The sequence below is a fragment of the Trachurus japonicus genome, chromosome 11, assembly GCF_045865225.1.
Source record: "Trachurus japonicus isolate A0001 chromosome 11, Traja_1.0".
NCBI lineage: Eukaryota > Metazoa > Chordata > Actinopteri > Carangiformes > Carangidae > Trachurus > Trachurus japonicus.
In genome coordinates, this window is record NC_140917.1 from 15,110,834 (window position 1) to 15,129,301 (window position 18,468).

General features: G+C 38.2%; 2 protein-coding genes across 3 annotated transcripts; one reads left to right on the forward strand and one right to left on the reverse strand.

The window, feature by feature from the left end:
• The first annotated feature begins 272 nt into the window (after positions 1-272).
• On the forward strand, positions 273-5,050 carry anxa14 (annexin A14). 2 transcript variants are annotated; one of them, XM_085791216.1, is made up of 13 exons: positions 273-311; positions 584-623; positions 1,359-1,455; positions 1,620-1,708; positions 2,433-2,546; positions 2,658-2,748; positions 2,858-2,937; positions 3,091-3,129; positions 3,703-3,793; positions 3,892-3,987; positions 4,079-4,134; positions 4,624-4,731; positions 4,843-5,050. In XM_085791216.1, exons 2-13 carry the CDS (start codon positions 597-599, stop codon positions 4,900-4,902), a joined length of 948 nt encoding a protein of 315 aa, XP_085647342.1. In that variant the 5' UTR covers positions 273-311; positions 584-596; the 3' UTR covers positions 4,903-5,050. The 2 variants fall into 2 exon arrangements, with proteins under 2 accessions (XP_085647342.1, XP_085647341.1); XM_085791215.1 differs by lacking the exon at positions 4,843-5,050 and having other exon boundaries at positions 4,624-4,806.
• A 4,300-nt stretch (positions 5,051-9,350) lies between these two features.
• LOC146978493 (uncharacterized) lies at positions 9,351-14,427 on the reverse strand. The gene is made up of 3 exons (XM_085790224.1): positions 14,234-14,427; positions 11,823-12,314; positions 9,351-10,059 (listed from the first exon to the last, which is right to left on the reverse strand). The coding sequence occupies exons 1-3, from the start codon at positions 14,297-14,299 to the stop codon at positions 9,751-9,753; spliced, it is 867 nt and encodes a 288-aa protein (XP_085646350.1). The 5' UTR covers positions 14,300-14,427; the 3' UTR covers positions 9,351-9,750.
• Between the last annotated feature and the right edge of the window lie 4,041 nt (positions 14,428-18,468).

Here is an 18,468-nt window from a genome sequence, read left to right on the forward strand (position 1 = left end):
ACTTCACAGCAAAGGTCACCTGTAAACAAACCCGACTGTCTGGATTCCTGCTCTGTGAGGAATGTCAGTATTTTACAAGTGGGCTGTTGTAGATGGGACATAGACCAATGGCTGTGAGGAGGCCGGCCACTGATTGGTCAGGAGTTTGACAGACAGTCAGGTGTGTGTAGTGGGAGCAGGTGTGGCGCATTGTGGGTGGGACTGAGATACAGTGTTGATTATAGGAAGTTGTAAAAGAGAAGGAAAAACTCTACACTACACTACCTGTACAGTGCACACCTTACTACAGCTGCCACAGCTTTCTGTTACAGGTAAGAAAAAGAAGCATTCATTTAAAAAGAAAGTAAGGAAATGTTTCACTGTCATGTCATTTTGTCATGTGTTTTCTTTGTGTTACAACATGAAACCAGCAGATATCATATTATAACTGCTGGTTTCATGTCATTGAATGATTCATTGAACAGAAATCCAAGTTGACTTCTTTTTTTCATACTGTCTACACCACCTAATTCACAATACATCTGTGCTAATAGAAATGAATAGTACAAACCATTTTTCTGTGTTTCTTCATTCTTTATTGCAGGTAAAACAAAACCATGGACCCTGATTACTTCACCTCTTATGTGAGTAGACCTCCTCCACCCTGTCCTCCCTCTGCCGTTCTGTTATTGCTCTGTTTACTAAGACTCCATGTTTGAAGATAACAAAAACAGATATCCTGCACTGTGATTATCTGAATGCCTCCTAACCTTTATCTGTAAACCTGAAGCCTTCAGACCTGCACTGTGATGCCATGCTTTCTTTATGAGTTTAATGCAATCAACTAAACACTCCTCAGTCCTGTTCTGCCTGATGGTTCAGTTCAATTTTATTTGTATAGCACCAATAATTGGTTTTGGGGAGCAGAAACCTCAGGGTGGGGCGGGGGTGGTGGTGGGGGGCAGCTGAATATACTATTGACTGTTACAATGAGAAGAATTACAGTAATACCCAGTGGTGTAATGGTTATTTAACAATAATAACATCAGTAATGATTACGTTTCTCCTCCTGGTGAAAATATTCCGTCCTTTTCTTTCTCAACCTGCATTCCCAACTAACCTCACCCACCACCTCCCATCTTGTCTGTGCAGAAGTAGGGGATATTTCACATTCTTTAAATTCAAGCATGGTGAAAACTGACTTGTATCTTTGCTCATCTTCTGTTGTCACATTCGTGGTATGTCTGTTGGTGCATTATCAAGTCTCTTTTTCCCCTGTTACACATTCCACTTGTTTCTTGCTACTCATTTATCATACTTTTGATACAATCAGACAGGACCTGAGTTTGCCTTTGTTTTATTTATTGGTTTGTCTGTAGGACATGTGCTGGGGTACACTCGGGACAGTGCGACCCTTCTCTAATTTCCACCCTGACAGAGACGCAATGGAGATCCAGGCAGCACTGGATAAGAAAGGTACCTAACCTGCTGCATGTTTAGTAAAGCTGGTTTGGAGTGTTTGACATCAGACAAATGTGTTGAATGTGTGCACAGTTTCACATCTTACCTTTCCTGGCCCCATCCTCAAGTGCTCTGCATTATGTCATAATTGAAATGCAAACATTGTGTCCCCGGTTCAGATACTGTGACCCTGGTGACAATCCTGACCAATCGCAGCAACGATCAGAGACAAGTGATCGCCAGCACCTTTGAAGAGCTAACACACAAGGTAAAGAAACAGGAGTAATTTGAAGAATTTATAAAGATACGCAAAGTTATGCAATACAACAAAAATGCAGAGTTGACATCTGTCTGTTTGCTCATACAGACCTTCCAAGTGTTTACTGATCAAATATGTAAAAAGGGTTTGAACACACCTTTGTGTAGAGAGGGAGTCTAACACTTTTATAACGCAACAGCGACTCAGTTAAATTGGCCACGCCCACTGAGTTTTTCTCACACATTGTTTTAGATATTGTTTCATTGAAATCAATTCCATTTCAATACAATGCCTTTGTAGCGACTTAGCAGATGTTTAAATAGCCATTGTTGATGTGGATGTTTACAAAGCTTAAGTGTTTAATATGAATATTGTGAATCTCCCCAAGGGGGATAAATAAAGTGTCTATGATGACAAAGTAAAAAAAAAAAAGAAAAAAGTGATTAAACCCAAACTACGGGCAAATGACACAACTCCAAAAGTCTATATAGCTTGAATGTTATTGTTGACATTAGTTAGCACGTAGCATCTGTACTGTAATGTTACCTGCAGGTTTAGCACTGATTCACAGTAGTACTGTGTTTGAGTTGTCTTCTATCCTGGTTGATAGAGACATATTGTTGATGCATGAAGTAGCTACAGTATGTTTTAAATCAGACAGAGGTTTTTGTCTGAAGCTGCTTTATCTGTGTAAAGACACAATATCAAAACCTCTGACTGTGTGTTATCCCAGGACCTGGCAGGTTCTTTGAAGAAAGCTCTGTCTGGAGATCTGGAGGCTCTGCTGCTGGATCTGCTGATGCCTCCTGTGCAGTATGAGGCTCAACGCCTGCAGCAGGCCATGGCAGTGAGTGACTGTTTGTGTGTTTGTTTACATTACCCCACCTGTCAATCACATCCCATGACACAGTATGTACTGTATGTGTGTGTGTGTGCTTGTGTGTTTGTGTGTGTGCAGGGTTTAGGCACTGATGAAGAAACTCTACTGGAGATCCTGTGCACACGAGCCGGAAAGCAGCTTCAAGAAATCTGTGCTGCATATAAACAATGTAAATCACAGAGCTTTATTTGACTCTCCTCAAACTGATTACGTAATCATGTAGACATTTTAAATCAATTATCTCTTGTGTCCTGAAATTTGTGTTTGTACCTTTACAGTGTACAAGAAGGACCTGGAGAAGGAAATGAAAGGAGAAACCAGTGGAGACTTTGCTAAGCTTGTTGTGGCATTGCTAAATGTAACTGGAGTATTTCCTTCCTCTATCCATTATACTTTACCTTTGATATGTTTCGTGACCCTTGTAACACAGACTGAATAATTTTTCATGCTTTGTGTTGATATGACCTTGAAATATGCAGTGATGTTTATTTTCTCTCTTCTCTCCAAACAGAAAGAAAATGTAACTAGCGGGGTTCAAAGAGATATTGAGGTATTACCTTCTGCTTTATAGATGTATGGACTTCAATCACTATTGCAAAGCAATACAATCACTGTGTGCTAACAAGGCATTATGGATACAATCACTTGTTGGAGAAGCAATGTAACTTTGAAAAAAACATTATTTCCAATTATTCATTTATTCATTCATTCATTCATTCATTCTTTCATTCATTCATTCATTCATTCATTACCATGTCCCATTTATTATGCATTGTCAATATCAGAATGATAAATGTGGGATATAATATGGGGATCTGTTTTCTAAAATTTAGAATATAAGGGCACTGTAGGAAAAAAAAAGTGGGAACGCTGCTATTACATTTCTAAAGAGGATATACTGTAATTTGCGTCACATTAGCTCTTTGCTCTCTGTGATTATTGTGTGATTCCCAAAATTGGACTCTTCCCAAGGAAACCTCTTTGTACAAATTTGTCCTACGGAGGGAGAAATTTGGCAGAATAGACATGCAGCCTTTGCTTGGAGCATGTGCAGCAGGTGTGATGCAGAGCTGAATGAAATTGAACCCCTGCATGACTGTGTTTTCTTGTTTTGCTCTTCTAGAGTCTCTTGGTGTCACTAAAAGGGAAAAAAGCCGAAGCAGGACCATGGATCGATATACTGACCTCCAGAGACTCAAACCATCTCGACAAAGGTTGGGCTGAATATACTATATATTTTTCTTGCATAGTTATTTCGTATGCTTAAATCTGACTAAACCCATGCTCCTCTGGTCTTACATGTCACTGACAGTGCTGATGGGAGTGGAGCTGGAGAGCGGACAGATGGTGGAAGAGATTGTGGAGGAGAGATTCTCAGGAGACATCCGACTGGGTTTGAAAGTCTTAGGTAAATGATGTTATAGTATTGATAGAGCGAACACAGTGATGAGCACACACACTATAAACGTTGACGTTTGTTCATGTGTATGCCCCGACAGTGCAGTGCATTCAAAGCCCGGATGTTTACCTTGCTAAAAGAATAGCTACCATGAAGGTAAGATGCTGTCATCATCAGTTGTGTTTTTTTATCTGTTGATTGATCATTAAAGTATGACACGGTCATGAATGGATCAATTTATTGATTGACATTCTTTTCTTTCTTTTAGTTTATACATCATCTATGCAGGTTAACAAACAATGAGTGACAATTATGGTGCAATAGAAGAGTCAGATATGAAATACAAAAATGTAAAAATGAAAAACAAAATGTATGAAAAATAAATATGAAGTAAGTAAGTAGGGTAATCTGAATAAAATATAACAGTATATAATAGTTTGTTTCCAATAATAATAATGATAATAATAATGGTAAATAATAGTTTTAACAAATCATCTTTGTCTCTGGGTGCTACAATTTTGTCTTTACAATGTACAGTATCATGTGTCATTTAAGAACTGGCAGAAGGCAGCTCCCACTGGGACCTTCTCATCTCAGAGCTTGTTTAATGAATCACTGTTCACACACAACATTTCACCCTTACAGACACCATTAGTGCAGGGGATTATGGTGTCTCACTCTGAAGAAGATCTGCTGTGTATCCGAGCTGCCTTCATTAAGTTAACAGGCACTTCTCTCTACACTACTCTACAGGTGGGTCAACCGCATAATGCTGTCATAACTACAACATCCACATATTGTTTTCATTCTTTCAAAGGAAAAGCATAGACACTCTCCCATGTAAACCTAATCTTTTTCCAACAGAAACACTTCAAAGGAGATCATTTACAGGCTCTGCTGGCTGTCTGTCGATCTGAAGATTAAACACGACAGATTTACATCGTCAAAAATAAACTCTATTGCTACGTTTCATATTTTGTGGAATCTCATTTAATTGCTCTGTTTATGCGTTTTAAAGACTTGTACAAATACATGCAACTGAATTTAACAAAAGTAGTTATTTAGGATATTTTATGAGTGCAATTTATGTATCTCTTGGTTTATTAATTTTAATATTTACAGACAATATTTCTCCATCCTGATGTTATATATAATGGTGCATTTATACTGAAAACAATAGTGCCCCTTCTGTTAATAATTTTACGTTAAATTATATTACAATATCAATAGTCCTTTTCATTTATGTTTTAAGTCAAAATATAATGTTTATACAAAGACTATTACAACTACAATTAAAAAATGTACATTTTAGTCTGAGCTGACTCAGGCTAGCTTAAATCACACTTTTCCAATTATTTCTAATGCCACATTTAAGACCCATCAGATTACACAGTAATGTGTTTCTTTCTACCTGAAGATTTTTACAAAGATTTATGTTTATCACAAAGACTTATCATTGATTAGATGTATTATTTGTGTTTTATACTTACAGCTCAGCAGCAGAGCTTGTAGAACAACAGTGGCACTAAAGAAAACTGCAGCGAAGCACTGACCCCTGAGCCTCTGTTGTGCGTGGTGCTTGTGGTGATTGTAGTGATTGGAGCTACGGTTGTTGTAGTGGTTGGAGTCACAGTTGTAGTAGTGGTTCCCTCAGTAGTGGTTGTTGTGGTTGGAGTCACAGTTGTTGTTGTGGTTGGAGTCACAGTTGTTGTTGTGGTTGGAGTCACAGTTATTGTTGTGGTTGGAATCACAGTTGTAGTAGTTCCCTCAACGGTTGTTGTTGTGGTTGGAGTCACAGTTATTGTTGTGGTTGGAATCACAGTTGTAGTAGTTCCCTCAACGGTTGTTGTTGTGGTTGGAGTCACAGTTGTAATGGATGGAGTCACCGTATTGGTTGAATTCACAGTTGTAGTGGATGGAGTCACCGTTGTTGTATTTGTTGAACTCACAGTTGTAGTGGATGGAGTCACCGTTGTTGTATTGGTTGAACTCACAGTTGTAGTGGATGGAGTCACCGTTGTTGTATTGGTTGGAGTCACAGTTGTTGTATTGGTTGAAGTCACCGTTGTTGTATTGGTTGGAGTCACAGTTGTTGTATTGGTTGGAGTCACAGTTGTTGTATTGGTTGAAGTCACCGTTGTTGTATTGGTTGGAGTCACAGTTGTTGTATTGGTTGGAGTCACAGGTGTCCTGATGGTTGTTGCATCAGGTGTTGGAGTAGATGTATTTGTTGTCACATTGGTGGTCGTACCAGTTGTCGTGGAGCTTGGGGCAGTGGTTGTTGCTATAGTGGCATTACTTTCTGTAGTAGTTGCTCCATGTATCTGCTTAGGAATAGTGAAAATCATTCCAGTCAGTGCACAAAGTAGTACAAAATGTCCCTGTGGACATTTTCATGTATCAGAATTTAGAACATCAGAGCACAAAATACAAAATGATGAAATTCAACATTTTTCAGTAGGTATTTGGCATCACACTCAACACTATGCACTTATAAATGGCAAAACCAAACATCGAATGGTGTGACCAAAAAATGTTGTTACATACATGTACATCACAGAGACCATGTTTAAAAACCAAGCCTTTGTTGTTATTTATTCATTTGCTGAAAAACTTTAACAATGTATGCAAAAGTTGCAATAAACATGTTTTCTATTGATCCATTACAACAGAATTATAGTCAGCAGGCTAACTCAACCACAGTGACATTGCCGTCTACAGTATGGTCATTTAAAAGGTGACAAGTGGGCTAGTTACCTGCGCTAATGTCAGCAGAGCCAGTGTGCAAAACCCTAGAGCCAGAATCTTCATGGTGGGCGGTTTGGAGGAGGCAGAGATGTTACTGAAAATGTCCTGGACAGAAGCACAGCTGATGTGGAAATCCCACTGTTATAGTCCAGTCCACTTTCCTGTATGTGTGAATGAGCAGGAACAGTTTTTCTTTTATATGAAACTATAAGCACAGGGGGAGGGGGAGGTGTTCATTTATGACATGATAAAAAACAATGGATGTATGAAGGCATCTTGCTATCTGACGTTTTCCAAAACTTTCACCTTTGTACTTGCAATTGCTCACGCTTCACACTTCCTGTTCCTGAAATAGATAATTAAAGTTAACAAATACACAAGTACCTTCAAAGTGTCTATGTCACTGGTGAGTCATGAGTGCAAGAAAAAATCATTCTTAAATCATAACAACTGAACTCTCTCCTTAACAAACCCCTCAGTGACTGCTCACCTTTCACAAAGTACCTCTTGTGCATTTCAGAACACCTTCAATTACAAAAAAAAAAAAGAAAAAAAATCACATTTTTACAGCTGAAACAATAATGGAAAATATATTCTGCCTAACCATGGTGTTGAGGTTTAATTAATTTTTAACCTCAATAAATGTATTTGGCCTTGTCTCAAACTTCCTGGAGCTAAATTAAAAAATGAGTGATCTATTAGTGAGGGACAACTGCCAATAGTACAGTTATGAACTGAGGCAGTTAGATTAATCATATGGAGAAACTTATATTTAACCTTGTTCCTCCAGTTTGATAATTAAACTGGAAAAAGAGAAAAAATCCGCACACCATGAGCTCCCTTCAGAAAAATTTAATAGCAGTTTGAAAAAGAGCATTGTTTTGCTCGAAACGTCACGCTATTAAATTTTTGCATTCACTCCTCGTTGATCCAGCACCCATCCCAATTGGGCCTACGATGTGCGTGTCTTTCTCTCTTTAATTTGATAATTAAACTGGTACAGAAATAAGATGTTATTTCCTCATAAGGTTATTTTAAACTCAACTGATAATTCACTGGCTCACTATTACCTGTTATTAATCTGATAAAGCCAATAAAATCTAATCAACACCCCACAGTGGGTGAATGTTCAAAAGTTCAAAGGAAGAATGACCTTGGTTTGTCTCATTGGCTTCCTCATGACCGTCTTTGTTTTGGACCATGTGAGGCTCCAGAGGGCAGCGGTGACAAGGAAGTGACAGATGTCGGGGTTTTCTTCTTGATTGTTTTTCTTAATGTTCAACTCAAAGGTCATTTTGTTTATCATTTTCCTTCCACTTCCTTTTTTGTCACCTAATTAGTCCCCTGACATTTGTTTTAGAAACTTAGAGTCAATGTCAAATGAAAAAACTGTGTTCACTTTGCATAACATAGATTTCCAACAAAAGTTTTGGTTAACAAATATTATAACAAAACCTAACTAACAAAACCTAACTACAATACTTAAATCAATAGATATTCAATATTTTATTTTAAAAATAACATTCTGTACATAGTTAAGCTCATTTGAGTTGTTGCTCTGCAGTGTTATGAAATGGGTAAAAAAATATCTACTCAGTTTAATGTTTATTTGATCATTATCCCTGTGTTGATCAATGAAATTTAAAAAATGTGTTAATTTTACAAACAAAAGCATAAACTTAACAAAATTAAGTTAAAAAAGAAAATAAAACTGTTACAACTATTTCTAAGTGTGCAGTAACACTGGACTTTCTCATTCATCTTTTTTCTTTCCTTCCAACTACTGTTTTCCCATTGTGAGCATCGTTTTTGTAATAATCAAACAGAAAACTGACCCAGTTGATTATCAACCTCCCGTACTTCAATTCTTTCTTTCTTTTTAAAAATTCAAGCAGCATAGTGTTACGTCAGCTTACCGTCAGCTTGTGCAGAATTCTGCTATCTGTTCAAGAAATTACATTTTCTAGTTTATGTAATGTTTTAAAAAAAAAAAAAAAAAATTTAAATCTCCACATCATCCTATCACATGAAGGGCACTTTTTAGAGTTAGTCATATTATCTGTCTCACTGCACCTGCTGACTCACTGAAAGGTCATTGTGCTTGTTTACTTTTTTTTTTATCCTTGTTCTATTGTGGTCATTCTACCGTGCAGTGTGTGGTTATGCTATTTAAATCTGTTATATGAGCTGATAATGAAATTTTTCATGTCATGAGCTGAAGAATATGAGTCAAAGTTCACATTTTAAAGGAAGTATGAGAAAAGTTGTCATGTTAAAGATATAGTCCACCATTTGGGTGTTGGCTCAGTATTAATGTCAAATCTACCTCATACTGAGGCACAACAAAAGCTTCCCTCTTGAATAAGCACTATCTCTCTGCCCTCGTTCTTCAACCATTATTTCACCACACAATACCACACTGTGACTAAGCCCTGTCCGTAGTGTGTCGTGCCAATAAATGAAACCTGTGTGAGCATATCCGTCATTCTTATTGTCTGTTTGAGCTAATCTCTATTTTGGATTGTGTCTCCTCAGCGTAGTTTTTCATTTTGATGGATAGATATGGTCAAAAACAAATATTATGTTTTGATAATAGAGAAAAGATTATATATATATTATATATTATATACCAATATAAAGCAGATACATGTTTTTATGAAACAGATTATCATACTAACACACATACACACAAAAAGATTTATTGCATCAAAAGTCAACATAACTACTATACAGTGCACCACTTCTAAAGATAAAAAGCAGTCTGTTCATAAAATATTTGATTAAATAAATAATTCCTCATTAGAAAATTAACAGGCTCAGTGTCTGAACAGAGTGTTGATAAAGTGTAGGACATGTCATCCTCAACTAAACTCATTATGATTCATTTCATAAACTCACAGTTTTGTTTAACAGGAAACTGGGAATATATTTTTTCTACAGCAAACGCTCTACAGTGACATCAGATTTGCATAGCAGGGCAGTGTAGTGACAGACTCACTCCAGCTCTGAGCCTCCAGAGGGCACTCACTGCCACAGTGCTAGAAGAACAAGAGAACCCAGCAGTAGGCTGACAGAGGTGAATATGTGGCCCTGTCCGCCCTTCGATGCCTCCGGCTTCAGGCCGCCCGTCATCACTGTGGGTTTGGGCCCAAGCGTGGTGTTGGTCATGTTGGTGTTGACTGCTGGGCTGGAACTAGGGGAGTCGCTGTTGGCATTGCCATTGCCATTGCCATTGCCATTGCCACTGTTGCTGTCTTCGGTCTCCCTGGTGGTCCTGGTCTTGGTCCTGGGATTATCAACGGCAGCAGTGGTCGAGGACTCCTCTGAGACATTCTGTGAGATAGGGATGCAGAGGAAGAGTGAGAGGAGACAGAAAAATACATTGACTACATGATATAACTTGATGATTCAGAGAGCGTAAGATCTCAGAATACAATTTAGAAAATACTGTTAAGTCAACATCACTGATGAATAATATAAGTGCAAAAATATTAAAATATGTTTAAATACATTTTACTGTGATTAATGTGTTTTGAGTAATTTTATACATTCATTTAAGATATCAGAACAAGTTTAAAGGTTCCTATTTTGCCTCATTGGCCTTTACACCACAGTATGACTATAAATAATCCTAACCGTAAAATCAGACATAGACAAAGATCTTTTAGTGCTCTGACTTTATGGTTATGACTCCCTCTATAACTACAGAGCATGAGCTTTACCTGTGCGCAGACAAATCCCAGCAGAGCCAGTGAAAACAGCCCCAGGACACTGGATTTCATATTAGATGAAAAATGATTTCCTCTTCAGGAAAAAACAGAGAGCAAGAGATTATTTTTTGGAGCTTGTTAAAATCTCTTTAAGGCTCAGGATGGTGACATACACCTGTGAGTCCCAGTTTTGCAAAATATGTGTTTTTTTCCACAGGCTGGCCTTTTATAAGGTACTGAGATTATTCACCCGATACCTGTTTTCTTTCAGGAAGTCTTGCCTCAGTCTCCACCCCAGTGATGAATCACAAATGCAAAACCCTTAACTAAGCCAAGTGAAATCAATCCAGCAATGAGATGTAAGAGATACCCCGTCCCTGCAGTCTTTCAGCAAAGGCTCCTCCAACTGCTTACTGTAACTGCAGCTATTTTTATCATTTCATGAAAGTAAGATTAAGATCATTCCTCAATACCTCATCTTATTGAGTGAGGTGTGCTAAAAACAAACAAACAACAGTATTCCTTGGCTTTTCTTGAAGCAGCCTCGTCTTCGATTTCAGGATTACTCAGTTAAATCAGATGGAAATACAGTCAAATGTGGGTCCTGAAACTGTGCTCTGATTTATCCTTCTGTCTCTAACCACACCTTTCTACTTCCAGCACTGCGATTCCCCTGTTGTTTGAAATCCAATAATTCCAAATTCCAATCGTATAACTAACACAACCAGCTGAAAACCACATTTTTACCTAAACAATTTCCTTATTCTAGTTATAACCCACATACAGTACAAGTAATACAAATATATTTAAGTCAGGTGTGAAATGCCCCCGAGGCAACAGAGCCATAAAAGAAACTCAAACCAAACTTCAGAAAAACACACTGCTAGATGCTCCAGGACATGAAATAAAAAAAAAACAAAATGCAAATGAGGGGGCAGCTTTGATTCAACCATTTACCATCAGTTTTAGTAAAGTTTCGGATGAATCCAGTTCTATTGATATTCTCAGTCAGTATGTTTTTTTAAGTTGAAGAATATTAGACTCCAATACCAGTTAAATTACCATTTTATTTCCCACAAAAAATGTTCACATTCAGCATTTAATGAAATATAGTTAACATACAACTTTTATTTATAGGACCATGTAGAAAAGAATGAGGGGGGAAGCTCAGTGCAAACAAAAGCACTTCATAACACTAGTATACTAAATGGGTGACAGTCATAGCATGAGCCGTTAGATAAGAGGCTCCAAGAGTCAAAAATCAAACATTTATATTGAGGAGAGGTGAATCTGTGACCTTTTCCTTTAACATATAAGATGATTTATGGGTTTAATATAAAGGAGAAAAGTCCCTCAGGTGGAGGTTGTACACTCTCAGCCCTCTACACTGTAGACCAGGATGGAGATGGCAGGCACCAGCAGATGAATGTAGCACACGGACAGAGCAGCAGACCCAGCTGCTGTTCCAGCTGTTGTTGCAGTGCCACTGCTCCCAGCCGACCCAGTCCCAGTGTGCTGTGTGGTGGCTGCTGGGGTTGTGGTGCCTTGTCCAGGTGACGTTGCGGCCTGCGTTGATTCCACAGTGGAGGCTGGGGAGTTGGAGGTGACGGCTGAGGTGGTAGTGCTGGAGGAGGCGGAGGCAGAGGAGGAGGAGGAGGCGGGGTGGGTGGTGGATAAGGAGGTGGTGGTGGTGGTGGAGGTGGAGCTGGGGTGAGAGGTGGTGGTGGAGCTGGAGGTGGTGGTGGGAGGGGCCGCAGTAGTACCGCTGGAGGTCACCGAAGCAGTGGTGGTGCTGTCGGACGTTGTGGAAGATTGGGTGGTAGCTGTTGTCGTGGCTGTGGTAGTGGTTGATGGTGGTGGTACAGTTGTGGTCTGTCCCTGCATTGAAGATGAGATGTGATAGAAGTTCATAACCACAAAACATACAAACAGATAATGGTTTTAATACCGGTCCCTCTCTCAGCAAGAGAAAAACATGTATAAGAATATAGATACAACAACATGTTTTTTCAGCTGCAATATCTCAATATCCAGCTCCTCTGGGTGATCCAAGCAGAAACCAGTTCCAACTCACTGTATGTTAAAGGACAACTAGATATTTCAGCTTGTAGATTGAAGGCTGGGGTGAAACAGCCACATTCTGTCTCCAAAGTTTGTAACAAGCGAAACCTTCTCATGCATGATTTTTTTCCAAATAGCATGAACGAAAATGTGAAAAGATAGGTTTTTATGATTTCAAAGATGGTTACAGTACACGATAGAGCTATTTCTTCATGAATAACAAGTTGCCACACCTGTCAATGTTCACCTGTCTAGCATGCCGTTTACTTTACACCCTCTGTCTACGGATGAGTTAAATAAACAGGACATAATGTGTGTGTGGGCTATTTTAATCTAGCTATTATCCTGGTTTTCAGTCTTTGGATAACATGTAGTTTCATCCTCACAAGGCAAGTGGATCCTATGTAAAACTATTCCTTTAACTATAGGTTTCTTGATATGAGCTCACAAAATGAGGGCAGCATAAATCACAGATATATACTTCACCCAGAATTATGTTGTGGACCCTTTAAAAGACAAAAATAAAGTAGTAAATGATGTAAAAGTCTAAGAAACAGGTGATCACTAACTATACTAATATCATAACAGTAAAAAGAAGATACAATTGCACTCAAAACAGACTACAATTATATTTTTCTGTAATACTTATCACATTGCTCTGTTCTCTCCCTCACTCAACACCTGCTTATACTGTCCGCATTTCCTCCCTGTATCACACTTTCAATCTATGCCACCGATAAAGCCTTCCTGCAGCACAGTGTGTCTCTGACTAATCATGCAAAGGTCAGGTGCTGAATACAAGGCTTATGAGGTCATTAACCCAAATTTGCATATTGGTGTTTTTGATAGAGGCCTGCTTTACCTGTTTGCCACTGACAATCTGTGCTGCAATTAGAAATAGAATTGACCTCCTGCACAGTGTCCGCATCTGTGTCTTTGCTGTATTTCATCTGGCCGGTCAGTCTAAGCCTGAGAAGGGAACGGTTCCATGGCCGACACAGTGCGGCTCCCACTGGCATAAGAAACTATTAGTGACAGCTAACGAAATAAAGTAGGTCTAATATAATCACATTCACTGGATTGTGGCAGTGCGGGAACTATAAATAAATTTCCTGATCATTGAAATGTGCATATGAGACAGCACAAAAAATAATGATCGTTAATGATTGACAAGTTCAGAGAAAATGGTCCAAAATGGTCCAAAATGAAAACTAATGACTGATTACTTTAACATGTTTAAATTACTTGCAGTGAACCAATTTCTATATTTAATTTGTCATTACTGAAGTCGAGAGTGAAAGGAAAGATGATGAGATATAAAATCAAGTGGACCTTGTGGTCACTATACTGTTTTTAAAAGAACAACTTCATTAATAACATAATTTTGTGCTCCTTCATGATTTAACTCTTAGGAACTCTTCACAACAGCTAGAGCAAGCTCAGTCCAAATGTAAAAAAAAAAAAAAAAAATTGCATTTGCCTACACTTGGAGAAGTATTTAAATGCTGTGTTTACCTGTGTGGATAATTTGAATGCAACCAACATTTAAAAGTGAAAAACAAATGGCAGCCGAGATTTGTGTTCAAAATCGTGTAGCTTTCCACCGAGCTCAGAGAGGATGAACTGTTTTGGCCGTCAGTGTCCCATCACAGTCCTCTGAATGTGGACACAAACTCGGGTCTTTTGTCCTATAGCCTCCTCTGTTTTCCCACCAGGTTTCTAAAAGTGTCTCTTACCTCAATGCTGCCCGGTAACATGAAGGCCAAACACACACAGAGGGCAAACATCCCTGTTTTCTTCATCTTGGTTTTCAGTTATTCCCCTCGAGCTTTATGGCTGCCCCCACCTCTCTGCTGGTGCTTTTATACCTGCTGGCTCGCCATAACACTGATGCTGATAATGATGTGAGTCGTCACACAGAGCTGGAAAAAAAAAACATACCACACACTGTCCTGTGGATCACATCCAAAAAGACCTGTGTTTACAATGCTGAAAGACAATATTTAAAATACAAGTGTACTTATGTCAAACTGAATGTCTGAGCTAATCCTAAAAACTTTGTTTTTCTTATCATGATAAACGAGCATATATATGCTCAAGGATTTTGACATTCTTGACCAGATCCAAATCCTGTTTCTCACAGAGTGGTGAGTGGTGTCATATTACAGGATACAGGTTGTTATATTACCACACCTATTTTATTTATCCCTGATTGTTTGAGTTCACATTAACAGGGTTATAATTCTATGGAAAATAAGAGACTTAGTTAAAACAAGATCAAACCCAACATTTATTAAAAACAAGGCAGCAACAACTTCATTATCAATACATACATACATACATACATACATCATCCCTTCAAACAGGGCTGGGTGAAGGCAAATGTTTTTAAATTAACTTAAACAGGTAGCTATGCTATCCCTAACGTAAAGTAAAGGTACTGAGTCCTCTGATCAGGGATCTGTCCAGATTCTGCTGAATGTAGGCTACAGTAAACTCGAAACACAGTAGCCTAATCTTAAAAGGTTAATCTAGCACTCCAGTCCTGGGACAAGATAACATATACCCTTCTTGTGTACATAATCAGCACTTGGTAACACTTTATTTTAAGGGGTCCTTGTTCCTGTGTATCTACCTAATTAATTACAGTGTAATTACCTATGTAACCGTATGTAATAACATGTACTTACATTGTAAATACATAGTGTATTTTGGTGTACTTACAGGTCCTTGTTACACTTGTAATAGAAGGCTTGTGCAAAGAGAGAGGCCACTTTGGCATTTCTTATTACAAGTGTAACAAGGACCTGTAAGTACACCAAAATACACTATGTATTTACAATGTAAGTACATGTTATTACATACGGTTACATATGTAATTACACTGTAATTAATTAGGTAGATACACAGGAACAAGGACCCCTTAAAATAAAGTGTTACCCAGCACGTTTTCTGCAGTGCTCTACCCACATGTTTGAAGTTGAATATAGCAGGTTTAGCAAACAGGATAACAAGAACAGAATACATAATTTGCATGAAAGTGAAAGTTCTACTGATAAGTTAAAATTTGCAACTTACCTAACTGTGATTCTCACAAAATGCAGGATTCAGATGGATAATCCTCAAAAAGAAAGTCCACTTCAGCATCAACAGCCTCACCGCCCTTTATTCAAACATCACTCCCAGAATGCAATGCTGTTGACAGCATATTGCAGTATTTTATTGGAAACAGCAAAGATTATGTTGCCTTTTTATATTGCCCAGAATGCATTGTCTTCTACAGTATAGTATTATGTTACTGTCAGAATCTGGCTATTTTTCTTACAGCATTTTGTTACAATGAAATACAATGCAACTTTGACTAAAAATATGTAACCTGACCTGAACATTATGCTAAAATATTGTTGCTCATACAATGAATCACTGACTAGGGGTGTATGAACCCATAGAGAATTATCACGGAGCTGCTTCTCCACATGATATAACATCTCAGTGAGTCTAATTGGTTTGTTTTCCAGCAGTGACTTTTCTTTTTTTTTCATTGACCGTTAAACTGCCTTGTTGTCTTTTTTGTTCTTATACATTTTTGCCTTACACTAAATGCCCACATTCCACCAAACATCAGGGGCAATGTAAGCGACTAACATTAGTGAAGCATTTACTTGCATTTACTTATTTGCCAGATGTTTTTCTCCACCAAAACAGGACTAGGAGGAGACTGAATATTGCATTTTCATTTTCCAGGAAACATGACTCGAAATAACTTTTTATGTTGCTTAGGCCTTGCTGAATGTGTAAACAGGCAAATAGGCAAATATTTAATTACAGCCTTGCCATATCACCTGAAAAGATGATGATATGCCAGTGGTGTTCGCAGCTTAGTTCCAGTGCACTGTGATTTGACCTCTATTAGTCAAACTTGAGCCATGGTGTGTGATTATAACTGCCTCTAACCTACAGTATTAGAATCTGGCAGTTAATTATCACCATTATTATCATTTTTCAATATTGCTCATTTAAATTTCCCTGATCTAACAACTTGAAATCCGTATTTTTTCCAAAGTATCCGTGCTGATGTTTGCCCACAGCATTTTAATGGAAACAGGAAGTTAATTTGTATCTTCTTTATATTCAGCTTTTCACTTTCGACCGAGCGCAGATATAGAAGTAGGAAACACAGCAGAGAGTCAGCTGAAGGAAAACTGATGTGACTTGATAATAAAATTTGCCGAAAAATGGAACGTAACCACAGGAACACATCATTAGAGACTTCCAGGGGTTATTTTGATAACACAAGAATCCTGCTGTATTTACTTTCATATTTTTCCAACTCAGATGAGGATTAACTGTGGTGAACATTTTGGTGAATGAGCCACATTTGATTTCAGCTTGTCTGTTGACTTGCAGCCGTTAGTGCAACTGAGGCAAGCAGAAAGGAATGTGCACTTTTGATATTTAACTTTTGATACCAAGTTTAAATACCAGAATCTTATCACTTTCTATGAAAATGTCACCTTTCTGGTGCCGCCATAAATAAATACTTTTGGATAAGTGTACAAGACATTTCTTGTGTTTTCTAGTTTTAAACCTGGCAGTGTTTCACTTTTGAAAGAAATATATTGCAGCTTGTACCTTTATTAGGTTCAGTTCATTTCCACATAAAACTCTAACTTGTGTGTTTTTAAGTAACAGTAAACAGACTCTCCTCATTTTCATTTTATTAGCTTGAAGACGACGGAGGGAAGGGTGTGTCAGGACGCCTTAAGTGAAACGTTGCACAACTCTGACCACACCACAGAGTTAAAACTGATATTGCAGTTGACAAATGCAACCCATAAAATACACAGTAAGAAGTGTGTATTTTTTAGATGAAATGATTCAGTTACATTACACATTACACAGATGCGTTCAGTTTACTCTCATCATCATCAGCCAAGCTCAAGGACAGAGAGGGAAGCAAACTTGTTCCTGTTCCTTTAACAGGTTGCACAGGTTGCTGCAAGATCACAGCCAGTCCTTTGTGGTGCTTTATCAGCAGTGTTATCACAGAGCTGAATATTTCCTGGTATCTGGCATTTTAATGTCTCTTTTAGATAACCCAGCCAGCGCTCTGTGTCATCAGTGCTACTGTATTAGATGCAGGCTTACTGTGCCCGTTGATTAATACCTGAAAGTCAATAATTAAAGCTTAAACATGTTGCTCTCTTCCTTGTGTTGTGGTGCCTTTTTGTTTGACATATTTCACCCGATGGGACTCACTGATTGCATTAAGTAATGTTTTACGGCCTTGGGCAGATGCGTGTAAATTCATCTATAAAGACGAGAGAATGCTGTAAGAAGAGGGAGGGAGGAGCTTATAAACATTTCATTTGATGCTCAGAAGATAATCATGGTCCAAAATTAGTTAACTTTGGAGTCAATGATTACAACACTGAGCACACAATGACGCATGAAAGATGTAAATTAAAGCATAAAATACTCAAGTCATGAGCGATTTACCATTGTGTGTGTGCTGCTTATGAGAACAAGTTTTTTTTATTCTGCAGTATAAAACATAACAGGACTAAATAGTCTTTTAGTATTGGCAGGTTGTGTGTAATACTAACAATGAAAGTGTTTAGCATATAGTCCCCATCTTCACAACCATAGTTAGCTCTGGCATAGGTTGATGGGGATGTCATTGGTTGCATAGGAACATGGTCAAAAATCAAATTCATATTTTGCCCGGATAAAGGTGTGCATTGTTAAGGTCGACAAAGAGCCTTTTAAACGCTAAAGCACACCACATAAAAAAACAAAACAAAAAACGATCTTATGTAAACGACAGACAAAGCCAACTACATTGATTTAACAAATAAAAAAAAGCAGCTGAACACATAACTGACGAATCATTTTCCATCAGCAGATCTAATTGGTCTGGCTTGGCCGAAAGTCAAACAAGTCTCACTCATTCTTACTCATACAACCCTCA

Coding starts and splice junctions, on each gene's coding strand:
- anxa14 (XM_085791215.1), top strand. CDS start 597: ATGGACCCTGATTACTTCACCTCTTAT. Junction 624..1,358: donor CTGATTACTTCACCTCTTAT/GTGAGTAGACCT, acceptor GTTTGTCTGTAG/GACATGTGCTGGGGTACACT. Junction 4,135..4,623: donor AAAGAATAGCTACCATGAAG/GTAAGATGCTGT, acceptor TCACCCTTACAG/ACACCATTAGTGCAGGGGAT.
- LOC146978493 (XM_085790224.1), bottom strand. CDS start 14,299: ATGAAGAAAACAGGGATGTTTGCCCTCTGTGTGTGTTTGGCCTTCATG. Junction 12,315..14,233: donor TGTTACCGGGCAGCATTGAG/GTAAGAGACACT, acceptor TCTTCAATGCAG/GGACAGACCACAACTGTACC. Junction 10,060..11,822: donor TCTCCATCCTGGTCTACAGT/GTAGAGGGCTGA, acceptor CCTATCTCACAG/AATGTCTCAGAGGAGTCCTC.